This window comes from Diadema antillarum, unplaced genomic scaffold (genome assembly GCF_040938485.1).
Source record: "Diadema antillarum isolate AM-2024a unplaced genomic scaffold, OU_Dant_1.0 scf00000022, whole genome shotgun sequence".
Taxonomy (NCBI): domain Eukaryota; kingdom Metazoa; phylum Echinodermata; class Echinoidea; order Diadematoida; family Diadematidae; genus Diadema; species Diadema antillarum.
Window position 1 is genome coordinate 4,915,723 of NW_027270911.1, and position 16,483 is coordinate 4,932,205.

Consider the following 16,483-nt stretch of genomic DNA (forward strand, 5'->3'; position numbering starts at 1 on the left):
ATCACTCGCGCTCTCTGACGACCCACAACCAACTCTGTAATTTATAGTCTAATCAGGATTTGGGCTACTCTAACTCTTACGTTAGCTACTTCAATACTTGTTAGTCGACATTTGCTCGCTACGTTTGCTCCTACAAATTTATTAGAAGTTACGTTTTGTTGAGTAACGGGGTATCCAAAAAAGCTTGGATCAAGCCGGCTACCTAAGCCACCAACGACAACATGACAAGTCATCATCGGCGTTGCAGCTGGTCGCTTTCCAGAGAATCGAACAGCAACTCGAGTGAAGATGACAGTAATAGTTTTGTCTTCCTCGTTGTCAATGGGACAAAGGCAAAATCGAAGAGGACCAAGTCTACTTATGCCCATCTCACAGACATCCAGAGGCGGGAGGACAATAAAGTGATGGTAAGTTATCTTTATCAATATCATCTAACTAGCTCCAGTTAGCTGATGTTTGATATGTGTGTGCGGTGTGTGTGTCTGTGTGGGGTGTGTGTGTCTTCTCAGAGTCAAGGTTGATAACATGACCTCAGGTCCTCACTTTAGGCCTAACTGTTAGTTAGGCCTAGACTAAATTAGTTTTTTTTTTTTCAAATATATTTTGCACAATCTTTAAACTGGTAACTCAGTAACTGTAACAATAGGCCTGAGTGAAATGAAGACTTTTCATCTCTATGGGTATGGCATTTCTCCATTAAATTTTTGATATTCGTCTAAAATGTCTAACAATACTAACGTTACAGATAGTAACATTAGTCTAACAATAACATTAACGTTACTGTTGAACATTAGAAATAATTCCCCTTGGCCCTTTCCTAGTTAACTAGATAGGCCTAACATTAATTCTATTCTCATCCTTGCACTAAGTTGCTGGGTAAATTCAGTATTAATTTTGGTCAGTGTGCCTGCTACTGTTCAACAAAAACACATGAAAATATGTGATGTGTAAATCATGCTGGATTACCGTACTGGACGAGGTGAAGCAGGTACAATTTCGGCCAAGTGATGATCACTTACAGTGACAACAACAAATTGTTGCCACAACCAATTTGACTTGGGTCAGGTCGAGGATGACAAGCTGGCTGATTGTCATCTGGCGCCCAAAGTCACACAGTCTAGCCTTAACCTGTTCTCTCTGTATGACAAGTAGTCTACATTGTACACATACATATTGTGAGTACACACTGTATGACACTCGAGTCTGAGACTAGTGTCAAGATAAAATGCATTTATTGTCTCATTAACAAAACCACTGTTCTAATAAAAATAGGCAAAAGGAACAATGGTGATAGAGAAGGAGAGCAGGTTCTGGGACCCTGGCCCAGGTACAATCGTACATGCAACTACAGTACTCAAAGGGATGGTATAGTTTTGGTTTGAGATCGAACCTCCAGTTTCCAACTTTTCTTTGTTAGATCCAGTAAGAAAACTCTATGAAATCTGAAAAACTATATAATCCTTAGAGGAATTTAAGGTCATTTGATGAAAATTGGTTTTGAACTGGCTGAGATGCCCCCCCCCCAAAAAAAAAAAAAAAAAAAAAAAAATGTTAGGCCCTACTATTCAAAGGTGGTACCGTACCCACCTTTTATAAGGATCACTTTGTTTTATTTTACTTCATTTTTGAATATCTCAACCATTTCAAAACCAATTCATATTCAAATGGTATGCTCTTCAATAGTTCATATAGTGGTTTCTAAGTATCTCACAAAAGTTAAAAGCTGAATTCACTCAACCAATACTATACCCCTTTAACAGATTTGGCACAGTTGTAAAGAAGAAATGTTATTGAAAAGAAATAAAGCAGATGAGGATTGGTTGCACAAGTTAATGATAGTTGCAAGAGTTACTGAAGGTTTTCTTCTACTGGAATAAGCAACAATCCTCTACAGGGAATATTCAATGCGCACATGTACCACTAAGATGAAGAAGCAGACTTCTATATTTGATCTGATGAAACAGGTACCCCTGCAAAGGGCAATCCCAAATAAGGATGGTTAACATAATCTGACAATTAATCATGAGTAATTCCTGAACAAGGAATATGCTGGCAATTGCATATGTATGAATCTATAGAAGTAGCAAAAATAAAAGGCTACTGGAAATTGCTAATCCAATAAAGGCAGGTCAATTTATTAGAAGTAAGTAGAATTAGAAGGAAAAAAAAGAGAAGCAAAACCTGAGCTGATGGTCATAGCAGAATCTTTGTCAGAGGCTACTTGTCAAACATGTAGAGAAAGCTATCACACTTTTTGTTTAAAATACCTTGTTATATATTTTACTTTTCATGAGTTGGTTGGCTCTCTGTCTCTTTCTTTTCTGTTGCCATATCTTTGTACATTGAGTTTAGGGATGCTGCTTGTTCACTACCCTCCCCATTCACTCATGGTGTTGCTTTTTCACTCTTTTCTTATTCTTTATCCTTGTGTTGTTCCTCATTATGTTTGATGTTGCCTCCCTATTCATCTTTATCCTTTGCAGTTTGCCCCTATAATCCTTGGGTTCATTACTTGCTGACCTCTGCCTTTTGTCTGTTCACACCATTGTTTTAATCCCCCTTGCTGTCCTGTTTGACTCCCTGCTTTAACTGTCCCTGTTGATTTCAATGTTTTGTGTGGACCCATAATCCTCCACAGACTGTGGTTAATGTGTGTAGTCCATTGTGTGATTGTTTTCCCTACATGATGATGTCTGTCATTTTGTCTCTAATGAATATTCTGCTAGGATCCAAAGCTTAGGCCCCTTTTGACTGCAGTCTTGAATAAGGAAGTTACACATGTCACTTCATCAGAAGCAAAGAGTCACTGAACCCCCCCCCCCCCCCCCCGTTTAAGTTTATTAGTACAGACATTGTGTAATTGTTATACATTGTAGGTTACTGATTCTTCATGATGAATATTTCGTGATCAGATTTGACACAGTAGGAACCTGTAGATCTCAAACAGTATGTAAAGGGATGAGTGACAAAAAATGGTGACACGATTGTTGACTAGAGTGAAAGTTTTCTAGGCATGATTTGTTGTTGGTGGCATTGATACCTGGAAGTTGAGATATAAACTTTAGGCCAGATAAATGTGTTAAAAGCAAGTGCTGGTAATATGTAGGCCTTCACCAACAGAGTTAGTGATGATTGAACCATTTCTAGGGTTGGATTGGCAGTAGTGAAACCTTCATGCAAGTGGCACCAGAAAAAAAAAAAAAAAGTATGTGGATAAAGTTTAAAGTTAACAGCCGCTATAAAATCCCATTGAACATTTTGTTAATTAGAATTCTATACCAGTACTGTACTTCATTGGGTATTGTACATTACAATTTTTGTACTTAGACAAAACTGTTTCAGTTTTGTCTGTCCAACTTATGTTACTTTACTCATTTCAACTGCACAATAAAATGGTTAATAATGGTTTCCTGAAAAATAAGAGAAATTTCAAAATGCAGTAACTTCCTTATTAATATTATAAATGCATCCAATTTTATTCAATCTTTCATTGTTATCAGAATAGCTTTCAACTGCATAGGAATTTCCCTATAAGTTGCCAGTACAGCCAAATTCAATATAATGTCTACAGACTTATCAAGTACACATTGCATGTTTTAGCCAAGATTGGGCAGAAACAAATAAGAGTGCAGCCATGCTGACATATGTTCTATTTGGTGTAAAATTGTATATTATGGAAAAAATCAGTGTGGAATATCCTGACTGTCATGTGTTGACAGATATCTTTGATTATTCTTTGCCATATTCCATAGCATAACCAAAGGCATACATGTATAGATATGATATTAGTGCAAGGGATCGTACATGTACGTGCAAGTGTAGTGGCAAATGTGACAAGTAAATATGGCTGTGGTGAGTAAGCTACAAACTGTAGCTAGTGTCATGGCAGGTGAAGAGAAAAGTTGTGCATGTGATGTGAAAATCAATTACTGTAAAACGAGAAATGTTCGCGTGCATTTTAATTTCGCGAATTTTGCGAGCACCAAGATTCACGAAATTAAAATGCACGCGAAATGTCTGATCTACACTATATGCATTGAACGCAAGAGGCAATTCGCAAAAATTTCTTGCCACGAAAAAGGCTGTCGGCTCCAATTCGCGAAAATTTTGTGCCGCGAATATATCATGTTTTACAGTAAGTGTCATTGCAAGTGTGAAAACTAGTGAGATAGCATGTGACACACGTTCAAGTTATAAAATTTTATATTCACAGTGTCAGTCCTATGAACTATAGGCCATGGGAGCTTGTTTGTTTTTCTTCTAAATTTACCCCTTTTGATGTATGATGGGACAATTAGTTGAGTAGATTCTAGTGACATTGACAAGAGGTCAAAGGTCAAAAGGTCAAGGTCAAATGCTAAAAATGTTGCTATTTCCCCCATATCTATGCAATGCCGCAGTTATTTTCTTGAAACTTAGTGTAGACATGTACTACTGTGTAAAGATTCTCCAGAGAAAGTTTCATGTCACAAGGTCAAAGGTCAAAAGGTCAAAGGTTAGGTGAAAATGTTGCAATATCACTTTTCTCACAAATGGTTCAATGTATCTTCATGGAACTTGATACATATGCATGTACTGACTGGCAGGGATTATCTAGGGAATTTAGGGGTCATGGGTCAATAGTCAGGGGGTCAAAGGTCAAGGTCAACTCCTCAAAATGTTACTATTTCCCTCATATACTAGTATATGCAATGATTGCATATAGTTTTAAAATTTAATATATGTACATGTATTACTTAATGGAGATTCTCTTGGAAATTTCCAGCCAGAAGGTCATTATTTTTGAAGTGTTATCATTTCTTCAGGCAATAACACAGTTTGTCAACAGCAGACAATTCTTTCTTACCCCATAGGTATATGACTTACGGCTACCAGATAGAATGTGAGACTATTGCTGGCTGCACCAAATGTGTCTGCAATTGCAACATGTGCCAACATGATTGTTTTGTATGAACAGAAGTCCAATCTTGGCCAACTGAAAGGTACCAAGAAAAGTAATTCAATGTTTTTCATTTTTTCCCCTTATCTTTCTCTTGTAGCTTACGATGGCTAGTGGCAAGAAACTGGTGATGCAAGGAGATGAAATGGACACTGTCTCCATGTGCCAAGAATTTGATCTGGAGGCTTTCACTCTTGACGACCTTGAGAGGGAGGTTCAGCCCCTGTTGTGTTCCACCCCAAGGAATCCAACAAAGGCAACACACAGAAAGCGACAGCGAGACAAACGGGGTGTCAATGTGCAGCAAAGCTGCAAAGGTTTGTTTGATTTGATTCGATGACTTATTTATGTTGATTAGCTGCAGCTCAAGCTTCATTTATTTTTGTCTACTGAAAGTAAGAGATTCACTGGGAGGAGAAAAACACACACACACACACACAAAAAAAATGGTATTCAACAGATATATGCGAATATGACTGCACATCATGTATTGATCTGCACCACCACAGGAAAACATCTTAAAAAAACAAAAAACAAAACAAAAACACATTTGTTACTAAATCAGGCCTCAGTTTCATCAAATTTGGGTCAAGACCACAAATCCACTCGAAGGGGCAAAGTGAGTAATAAAATGTGGCTGTGAACGGTGGCCAGTGGGAGGGGGATGGCGGCAAATAACCTACAGCCAGTAGGTATTTCAAGTGCTGCTAAGTCAACTGAAACTTGCCCCTGTTTAACATCCTTGGGGTCATCCCATATTTTCTTTCTCTTTTTCTTTTTCTTTTTCTTTTTGCTGTCATTCTCACATAAGTTTAGAAAAATAAATCTTGCATGTTCATTTCTGTTAATTTCTTGTTATTGTTCTTCAAAGTTTATAAATTAACATGTAGGCCTAGAGAGTGGTACACAAGTACACAGTGTTGTATATGAGACATGGCTATTTGACACTTAATTTTTTTTTTTAATGTATCCAGAAGGGTGTGTTTTTATTACTTTTTCTTTTCTGTTCTTTTCAAAACTTCAATCCCACTTTTTATGGCCACAGGTATTTTTGAGGTTCCCCTGGCAAACATCGAAGAAGGAAATGCCATGTACACCCTGATAAAGGCATCAGCAAGCCGGGTGGAGGCCTACAAAGCAGCGATCGTAGCCAACCCTCAAATTCAAATTCCCATCCTTCCTGTCATGAGCATTGACGAGGACTGGCACCCAGAGAGAGCAGAGTCCTCCAGATACATGCTCCTCGCTGGATGTAATCTTCTAGCAGCACTCCTCGACTTGATTGGGGACGAGAAGTATGTGATAAAAAATCAACTTTTGTCACCCTTTTTATTGTCATGTTGGCTGGAAACCCTACATTGGTCGATTGTTAATGTAAGGGGGAAAAGGGAAAAAGTGACTTACCAGGCGGGTATATGTACAATTGTATCCAGCCAAAATAGCTGTCAGTCCATCTAAAATATTTACAAACGATATATCAAAATCTTAACAAATGTATGTACTCTTCTGTGCTCAATACAATTCACCCAGCTTTAATAGCCATGTACACAGGAGGACATTCGAAGATAAATCATACCAGAAACTCAGCTAGCACCTGAGTTGAGATTGGAAAAAGTAGATTAAAATCTTCCTATTTTAAAGAACCCTAGTGCAGGGCTAAAATTCATACTCACAACATACCCTTTGACTGCGTGCCAGGTGAATGAACCACTACATCATAACACCCTAAGTGTTTACAGATAGTAAGTCTGACCCTAGGAAAGTGCATTCTTCCAATTGAAATAGCAACCAATTGTTGTCAAAGCCGTATTTTAGTTCTGTTTGAGGGCTTTGAAGTGATCTTAAAATTTACTGGTGTAATTTCACTATCAAACCTCTAAAGATAGCATCTGTTATCTCTAGAGCATATTCCAAGACATTAACGTTATAGATTGTTATGGTTTTCTCGAATCTGTCCTATATCACAATATTCAGACATGTTCTACTTTGCCAAAAATTCTTTACCAATGTGGAAATCAGTTGAGGTCAGTAATTAGTATTTTTTAAAGATATTAGTGGTCTGGATACTATTAAATAATGTTTGATGTCTGGAAATATTTCATTATTAAGAGACACTTGTGGCTTTGTTAGAAAAAAAAAGTGCTTAGTGAATAACAAGCAATGTACTTGATTGTGTTTTTTCTTTCATTTCCCTCTTGTCTTTGCTTTGTAGGTTTGCACATCTCAGGAAATGTACCGTGAGGGTGCACGGGGCTGTGGGGATTGCCGAGGCCTTGCAGATCGCAGCCTTATTTCAGCAAGAGCAAAGTTTGCTCATAGATGATGTACCGACCCTTCAAGCCAAGGTGGCAGTGTGCAGAAGGCTGCTCTACAGCATCCATGACCTGGATGAGGACGCTGACGAGCCACCTACAAGGGTGCAAGATTCCTGGAGGAAGCAGGCGGCTGCTGCTTTAGGATGTTTGTCTACAAACCCCAGGGTGAGCAGATAAATGTTAAATGGAATGTAAATCCAAAGACCAATGTGAAGTGAGTTAAAGCAGCAACATTAGTAGAACACATCAGTGAAAGTTTGAGGATGATCGGACAATCGATGCAAAAGTTATGAATTCTTAAAATTTTGGTGTTGGAACCGCTGGATGAGGAGACTACTAGAGGTTGTGACGTATAAGTGGACAACAATACAAAGAAAATATAAAGAATTTAACAAAAATCCACTTTTCTAGCATTATGAATGAGCACTTGACTAACCGCTTTCAGAAAGCAGGGGGAATAATTGCTACCCTTAACATATGTCAATATCAAGTTGATGGAATTTGTAATTTTCATGAAAAATGAATATTTGTGGAATTTTCTTTATATTTTCTTTATATTGTTGTCCACTCATACGTCATAACTTCTCGTAGTCTCTTCATCCAGCGGTTCCAACACCAAAACTTTAAAAATTCATAACTTTTGCATCGATTGTCCGATTTTCCTCAAACTTTCACTGACATGTTCTGCTAATGTTGTTGCTTTCACTCAATCCACATTGTTCTTTGGGTTTGCGTTCCCTTTCAGTGGAAGGAGCATTCCCTCTAAGTTTTGATCCAGGAGTTCTTGTGAAGTGAGAGGTATATCATTTTTATACATTATTGTAGATAATTTATGCATACTTGTGTATAGGAGAATATTTCGAAATAAATGCTGTCTTTCCTTGTTCCTCGTTTGTTTGTTTTTTAATCTGGTAGGTGTTTTTGAGTTGGGAAGAAAATTGTATGTGTGACTCTGGATGTGTCTCTCATCTGATTTGAATTTGTAGATCGATATAAATGAGCCATTTCCATTATGTTTTATCAAGCAGTTTTTATGCCTCCGCCACGAAGTGGTGCCGAAGGCATTATGTTTTCGGGTTGTTCGTCCGTCCGTCCTTCCGTCCATAATGAATTTTGTGGACAGCGTAACTAAAAAACCTTTTGAGGTATCCTAATGAAACTTAGCATGTGTGTGTATTGGGGGTGAAGTTGTGCCTATCAACTTTTGGGTTCACATGCTCAAGGTCAAAGGTCAAGGTCAAATACATAAAATTTCACTATTTCCTCCATATCTATGCAATGCCTGAAGATCTCTGCTCTTAAAACTTAGTGTATACATGTATTATCTGGTGAAAGTTTGGGGCACTTTACTATTTCCCTCATATTTATGCAATGCCAACAGGATTATTATTTTTTTTACACTTTTTGTATGCATGTATAACCTAATAGAGATTCTCTGGAAACTTTTTTTTCGTTTTTTTTTTCCTCAAAGGTCAAAAGGTCAAAGATCAAGGGAGCGATCTGAACTAACTTTTTCCTCCATATCTCAGAAGTGGTTCAAGTTATCTTGAAACTTACTACATATCTATGTATGTTCTGCTTGACAGTGATTATCCTATGAATTTTAGAGTCAAAGGCCAGATGAAAATGGTAACAATGTACTATTCAATACAGAAATTGCACTTTTTCTCCATACCTTGAAAATTACTCAATGCATAAACTTATGAATGGGCAAAGTCAAGTTAAAGTCCTTAAATCCCCAAATACAAATTACATGCTCTCCTATTCATTCAATTAAACCTAAGTCAAGGAAGGTGAACATTCAACACATTTGTGACAAACTTGTCATTTTAATTTTTTGCCAATTTTGTGAAAATGTAATCACACATTGTCCACATGTACTATAGACCTATTAGGAGAATCATGCATTATGGCAGAGGCATACCAGTCGCCTTACCGACATTTCTAGTCATTAATGTTTACATATGCTCTTCTGTTTATTTGGGAGTTCCATTTTTTTTTCTCTCTCTCTCTTGGTAAATTGGTACATTTCTTATGAGACTTCTATGCACTAAATATGTCATAAAACTTTGTCAATATACATAGGATCGGAAGAAATTGGAAACAACGTTCCAAATGGCGCTGTACAGCCGGAGATGCTATGCAAAAATGGAGCGTCTTTTCACGCTCTATGCGGAAAAAAATGGAAAAGCTTTGAAGCAAACGGTGAGTTTTCCGCTGTGTCATCATGTTTTGTAATAATTTAATTTGAGTCTTTTCCTCTTGAATCAAGTCTGTTCTGATGACAAATTTGCACTCATTTCATCAAATATATAATTTATGATGTGATATATATTTTTACTTTAGTGAAAATTACCAATCTTGCACATGTTACTTACAAGTTACATGGAAAAAAAAAATGATTCTTCTGGTGCCCGGATGGTGTAAACCCATGTCTAGCCAGGTACAGGTCTTATAGTACGTTACTAAAACAGAACAGAATGGACCTTCAATTTTGGGGTGGATCTCTAACCATCGCAACTAGCATGTCTGATTCATTGTACGAAATAAACATATTGAGGTTTGTTTGGACATACTTTTACAGTAGTACAATGTATGATATAAAGTAAATACTTGATGGACTGGATCTATTTAGTGTTACACCCCCACCCACTCATAGTGTGTATGATGGTAACAGGAATCAGCCTGATATACATTTCAGATGTGCCAAACATATCTTTCACCAAGGCTGAATAATGTGTTGCCATGGTAAAAGCATTTTCTCTCTGTAAAGTGCACAAAAATATTGTGGATTGAGCTATAATGCTAAATCCCTTTGTTTTTGACATGTGACTTTAAATTTTGCATATATGACCACTGTGATATGAAGTTATGTAGACTTCATCTTTTATCATTGTCATGGAATGTGTTATCATGGTAACAATGTTTTAAGACAAAATTCACAAAGATATTGTAGATTGTGCTACTACCCCAGTGTGGGGTGTTTTGTCAACGTAAACAATGCTTTGCCATGGTAACCAGAGTTTTTTGTTCAAAGAAAAATACAAAAATATTGAGGAGTGAGCTAACTCCCTCAGGTTTGAGTGAGGGTATTAATCACAGTCAGTGATAGTTCTAGTTTCTTCCATATTACTTAGTGTTGTATCTTTCATCTTCTTTTTATAGGTGTTCATGTCTCTTCAAGGTTTGAGAGAGGAAGAGAGGTATTCCCTCCTTACCCAGGCAGTGAATGGGGAAGTGGAGCTCCACCAACTTAAGACGTCGGCAAAGCGGCTGAAGGGGATACAAGGAGTTCGGACAGAGTTCCAGCTTCTGGCTAAGAAGAAATCGTGGGAGGAATGCTGCATGGAGTACCCAGAGTACACCAGTGATGCGGATCTGGAGCAATTCATTGGTTCGTCTCCACTTATATTTTCTGCATGTATACAATTTAATTCAAAAGGTCCTAGTTCTTGGCTAGTTTACTCCATTTGAATGAAATTGAATGTGAAGTGTTTATTCAACTATGTATGTGCCACATTCACATGACCAACTCGGTCGACAGTGTGCCAAGTTTGAATTTTTTGCTCAAACACACAAACCCGCTGACACTGATTGATAAATCACCAAACACTGCAGTACAATGAAAGTTTTACTTGCAATTCCATTCCTTTCACATGTAGCTTGGATCATCTGGTGGTTAAATATCAAGCAGTGTTTCCTAATGGATTTTCGAGTAAATTTAAATTTTCATCACTGTTTTGTGGGCAAAGTATGTCTAGAAACTATAGACTTACTGGTCATTTGAAAGAAAAACAATCATATATACACCTGTATGTCTTAGAATTTACATCATAGCAGAGCTTGACATTTTCTCTACAACTTTGCTCATTACATGTCCAACATAACAAAAGTCTATAAAAGCGTGTGTGGATGTTAAGCCAGAATGTTTTCTCAAACCATGCCTATATTGCAGTCTCAGAATAATGTAGCACACAAGGAGTTTACACTGTGGCACAGAAAGAGTTAAAGGACTGAATAGTTTCTTTCAATCCAAGAAAACAAATGCAAAAGGCCTCAAATGACTATTTGAAAACTACATTCCTCCTCTTGAGTGTCTTCACAACAATGTTTAGTTTAAAAATTTGTTTAGTTTAAAAAATTTTTGTCTTGGTGGAGTGAGGCTAAGAGATCACTTTGATGTCTGTCCGTGTGTCCGTCTATTGTCCCTCCTTCAATCTGTTACAATTACAAAAACTTAAAAAAGAAAAAACTGTGTGCTTAATGCTCCAATATCCAATCAAACTTTGATGGAAGATCGATCATACTAACCAACAGATATTTGAAGCATCCAAAAGTCACTACAAGGTCAAAGGCCACCAGGAGGGTCAATGACCTTTGTAATATAGAGTGGAGTCTTTTTGCAACAAGTTTTTGTTATTGCCCCCCCCCCCCCCCAAAAAAAAAAAATGCCCCAATTTGCCCCACCCACAAACCAGGAATGTGAAAAATGCTAATAACTGTGCATTCTTCTTCTTTCTGTTTTTTTGAGGGGGGGGGGGGTGTGGGAGGGGGCTTACCTGTGAACTCCCATTCTCATTCATTTTAAACTGTTTGTGATCATGCTGTGATGTATAGGAGGTCAAACAAAAGTTGAAAAATATATTTGATATTTCATTTAACATTTTTCCCAGGGAAAAATGCTGTAGAAATCTAGTTGTTGTTTTTTTTTCAATAATGCACTGTACATAACTTTGTGAAGTTACAGTAACCACATAATATGACAATTTATATGCATTATATCTCATTTATCATAGGCATGGACTTCAAGAAGGCGATCCCAAGGGATTTCTTTAACTATGTCCAGGAAGCCACACAGCCAAAGACAGGAGTAAATGCCGGCACATCATCCACATTAAGAGAATCCCCTGTCCGCCTCACCATCCTTGAAGTGGTAAGAATGAAATGCTTCAAGACCTTTGCATTGATGTGCTCTAATCATGTCTAGCCACAGCCGGGGGGGGGGGGGGATGCATGATCTAGGTGTAGCAAATGCTATCCCAAAAATGTGAAAGACTTTTTTCCATTGTTATATTATATAAATGGATTAACTAGGTCAGTAGTTGGCAGTCCAGGATAAAAATCCCAGATCAGTGGCAATGCAGAATAAATAAGGCATTCATCTGCTCTCTTCATTGTCCATGGTCGCATACACGTCCATTTGCTGCTGTACAGATTTTAATCTTAATTTTGTGGTATAAAGCAGAAATTCTGATTTCATGAATTAATTAGCAAAATTAACAGTTTGGGACAAATGAGTGATACAGGCTTGGATATAATGTCAAACGCTATGTGCATGCCTGTTTTCATTGCATTTGCACTTTCAACAGCAAAATCTTAGCTGATGTGAAACTCTACCCTCCCATGCAACTACATGTGTGTAATTTAAAGGACAAGTTCACCTTCATAAACATAAGGATTGAGAGAATGTAGCAATATTAGTAGAACACATCATTGAAAGTTTGAGGAAAATCAGACAATCCTTTCAAAAGTTATGAATTTTTGAAGTTTTTGTACAGTAACCGCTGGATGAGAAGACTACTGCAGTGTATGAATAACTTAGATGTCACATGCGTACAACAATATAAGGAAAATATAAAGAGAATTTCACAAAATTCCATCTTTTAAAAAAAAGTACACATTCCCCTGACTCGTTACCGACAAATGTTATGGGTAATATTATTCCCCTTCCTTTTAGAAAGAGGCAAGTCAAGTGCTCTTTTATTATGCGAGAAAAGAGAAAATATGTTGAATTTTCTTTTACATTTTCTCTATAATGTTGTATGCATATGACTTACAAGCTGTAGTAGTCTCCTCATCCAGCGGTTCCAACACAAAAATTTTAAAAATTCATAACTTTTGCATCGATTGTCCAATTTTCCTCAAACTTTCACTGATGTGTTCTACTAATACTGTTGCATTCTCTCAATCCTTATGTTTATGAAGGTGAACTTGTCCTTTAAGAAAGCTAAGTGGCTACTAAGGGTCTTTCCCTTCTCTTTCATGTTGTTATTAATGTTGTACATTTATCTTGCCTGATTTCAAGAAACATATGAGGTAGGTGTATCAGATGTTGTATCACCAAAGGAAACTAGATGGACCATATAATGAATTTTAAAGGCGACAGAGGCTTAATGATAAGACTGCATGACATATGTGTAGTCCTGTAAAATGTCTGTAAAATTGTGTGCTTTATGATATTACAATAAGAAAATTTAACACTGTTGAATTGCATTTTGAGTAGATTTTGTGCGGCATACAGGCAGGTGGGTTCCATTCCCGGGTCTCTTTTATTTTAGATCGAATGCCGGAAGTAATTATATAATTCGATTTTCTCCCCTCAATTATTTCCTCAAGTAGGAATGTATAATCATTCATATCATAAAAATTGAATTTAAGTACAATATCATTTTCTTAAATATACCACGATCTTAAATTCAAAATGCTATGTAACCGTTTTTCATTGTTTCCAGGATTCAACAACTAACATGAGCAAGGTGAGCAGAGATCTGAAGGATGGCTCTGCCAATGTTATCGTAATTTCAGACACCATTGCCATTGCGTACAAATGGCAGCAGCAACTGGAGAATCAAGGCTTTGAAATATGTGGGGAGAGTGTTGTTGCTGGAGAAAATAGTGGTAAGTTGGCTTATATGCTTAAGCTTGAAGTGCAGTATGTGTAGATTATAAGTCAGCATTTCTGTTGCTCCCATGATATGAGATCATTTATCACATGCTAGGCTACTATATAGATGACAGGGTTTTTGCGTGGTGGGGATAACACAAAAATCCCCAAGATTCTGGCCTTTCATTATTTGGCATGGAAACATTATATTGTTGTAATTGTTTCTTTTTTCTTTCTGTCAGTTCAAATTACACGGTGATGCATATCTGATTTGTTGATAATATTCCTAATTTTGAAAGAACATTATGATAGGGTTATACAGTTACTCACAAAACCATCACACACATTAAAAAAAAAAAGATCTGTCACACTTTACTGTATACTTTATATGCATGGCCAGTAAATTTGGTGATGTATTTAATTACTCTATTACAATGTGAATGCCAGGTTTAATCTTGCCTTCATGTTACATTAATTAAGTCATTACTTTATAACAAAACACTGTTTCTCATATTTTTCTTTGAATCCTCCTCTTGACAGCAAGGTACGTAACTGCAGCTACTAGTGAAAGGCGCTATTACACAATGAGGAGAGTGGTGACAGAAGAGGACATGGTGCAGTCCATCCTGTCTACGTTTTCAGATGCCCAGGACCAGGTCGCACTTGCAGTGAAGGAGTATGGTATGTCAAAATAGGAAGCATGAAGTCATCAAGTAGGCCTCTATGTATTCATGGTTGCGTCTTGTATGCGTGCTTGCATTTGAAGTATCTGTTCATGTCTTGTCATTCATCTGTCTTTCAGTCCCAAGTTAGTTTCTCTGTAATAACTTGAAAACATGTTGGCCAAATTTTGATACCGGTAATTTTTGGTGTGTGGTTATATCATTCTAAAATACATGTCAAGTTCTAATTCGCAATGTGCTTGCAGAAAGTCACGTCTCCTTACATGTGCATATTGGTTTTCCTTAATAAATTGATATATATCAAATGGATTTTTATTTTTTTGGTGTGTAGGCATTTCAATTAAAACTTTACTTCATGCGATAACTTGAGAAATGGCTGACTGATTTTACTATTCTGTTGTTGAGGTACATCACACTAAATTATACAACTTCCTGATCACAGTCAGCAGGGGCATCCATTTACTATGGACACACAACATGTTTAGTTTCTTTCTTTCTTTCTTTCTTTCTTTCTTTCTTTCTTTCTTTCTTTCTTTCTTTCTTTCAGAGAATATGAGAGATGATTTCTACCCCTCACAAATTCTATAGGAATACGGTAGCTAGATAATGATAAATTTGAGTACATTTATGATTCTGTTGAATGTATTATGTTCCAGATCTTATAAACACTAGCAATGGTAACAATTTTAGAATTTTCCTAATTTAATCAGTGGCGTTTGTCATTGAGTGGCCAAATGATTTATGGAATGCTTGTGAAGCATGCACAAACACAGAGTAATTAAATGGTGAAGACAGGTAATTCCATTTAGCTTGATTAGTGCATTTCCTATGTGGAATAGAAACTTGAATTATTTAGTCAATCACCAAGTTAAGGGAACTCTCATCATATCATTCATATGCAGTTTCTTATTACTAAATGTTCTCCATAGTCTAAGCTAAGAAATCATGAATTGCAAACAAAAATCTGAGTCATTTACAGGAAATTAAAGAATGGAGTATGTGTGCATTCTGAAACTATTTCCATACCTCCATTTCAGGTAGCATGCTCTATTTCAATATTCCATTTCCTGTTTTCATCTCTTTTCATCTATTGTGCAGATGCCATTCAGGATGAGACGATCCAGCTTGGGAGGATGCCGAGGAGGCTCACGTTATTCAACCCAACAACCATCCCTGTAGATTCTAGTGGGAGCGACTACGAGTTTTCCGAACTTGACTCAGCAGAATAGAAGGACTTCACCTGAACCAAACACTTTCTATCTGTCATCATACATCCTGTCCTGCATTTTTTTTACATTTGTTACTTTTTCTTGGAAACCTGGGCTTGAAACAGATTTTCACTAAACTTGGCAATTAGCATTACTACTAGGATAGGATCTCCATATTTTTTTTTTTTTCAAACAGAGGCCATGCTTCCCTGTGGGCCCCCAAACTCCTCTATATAGGGAATGTTTGAAAATCTTCTTTTCTAGAACCAGAAGTTATAGAGCTGAGTTGATGCTATGAGTAGGTACATTTATGACTGTAGTTTCAATTTTGTTCAGGTATTGGAATTGGGGACTAACTTTAATATTTTCATCTCTTTCTTGAAAACACATTGTCAAATTTTCACCAAACTTTGCAGATGTTATCACTAGAGGTGATATGGCAGAGATGCATTTGAAACAGGCTCCATTCTCCAATTGGGGATCACCTTGAGCTCAAGGATGGGGGGGGGGGGGGGGGGGGAGAGACGACACCGTCTGCCACATCTTAAGTGATGAGCAAAGTAGTTAACACCATCTTGTCTCTGAAAACGAAGACAATGGAATTACACATGAAAATAGTCCAGTCTCTTGTTTTGTTGTTGTTGTTGTTGTTTTTTTTTCTTTTTAACATTGCA

General features: G+C 37.1%; 1 protein-coding gene across 1 annotated transcript; it reads left to right on the forward strand.

Annotated features, from left to right (window-relative positions):
- Positions 1–221: 221 nt before the first annotated feature.
- Positions 222–15,830, forward strand: LOC139731473 (uncharacterized). Its single transcript, XM_071642361.1, has 10 exons — positions 222–407; positions 5,040–5,256; positions 5,985–6,234; positions 7,152–7,419; positions 9,340–9,459; positions 10,420–10,648; positions 12,051–12,187; positions 13,767–13,932; positions 14,459–14,599; positions 15,700–15,830. The coding sequence occupies exons 1-10, from the start codon at positions 222–224 to the stop codon at positions 15,828–15,830; spliced, it is 1,845 nt and encodes a 614-aa protein (XP_071498462.1).
- The last annotated feature ends 653 nt before the right edge of the window (positions 15,831–16,483 follow it).

Coding starts and splice junctions, on each gene's coding strand:
- LOC139731473 (XM_071642361.1), top strand. CDS start 222: ATGACAAGTCATCATCGGCGTTGCAGCTGGTCGCTTTCCAGAGAATCG. Junction 7,420..9,339: donor GTTTGTCTACAAACCCCAGG/GTGAGCAGATAA, acceptor CAATATACATAG/GATCGGAAGAAATTGGAAAC. Junction 10,649..12,050: donor GGATCTGGAGCAATTCATTG/GTTCGTCTCCAC, acceptor CATTTATCATAG/GCATGGACTTCAAGAAGGCG.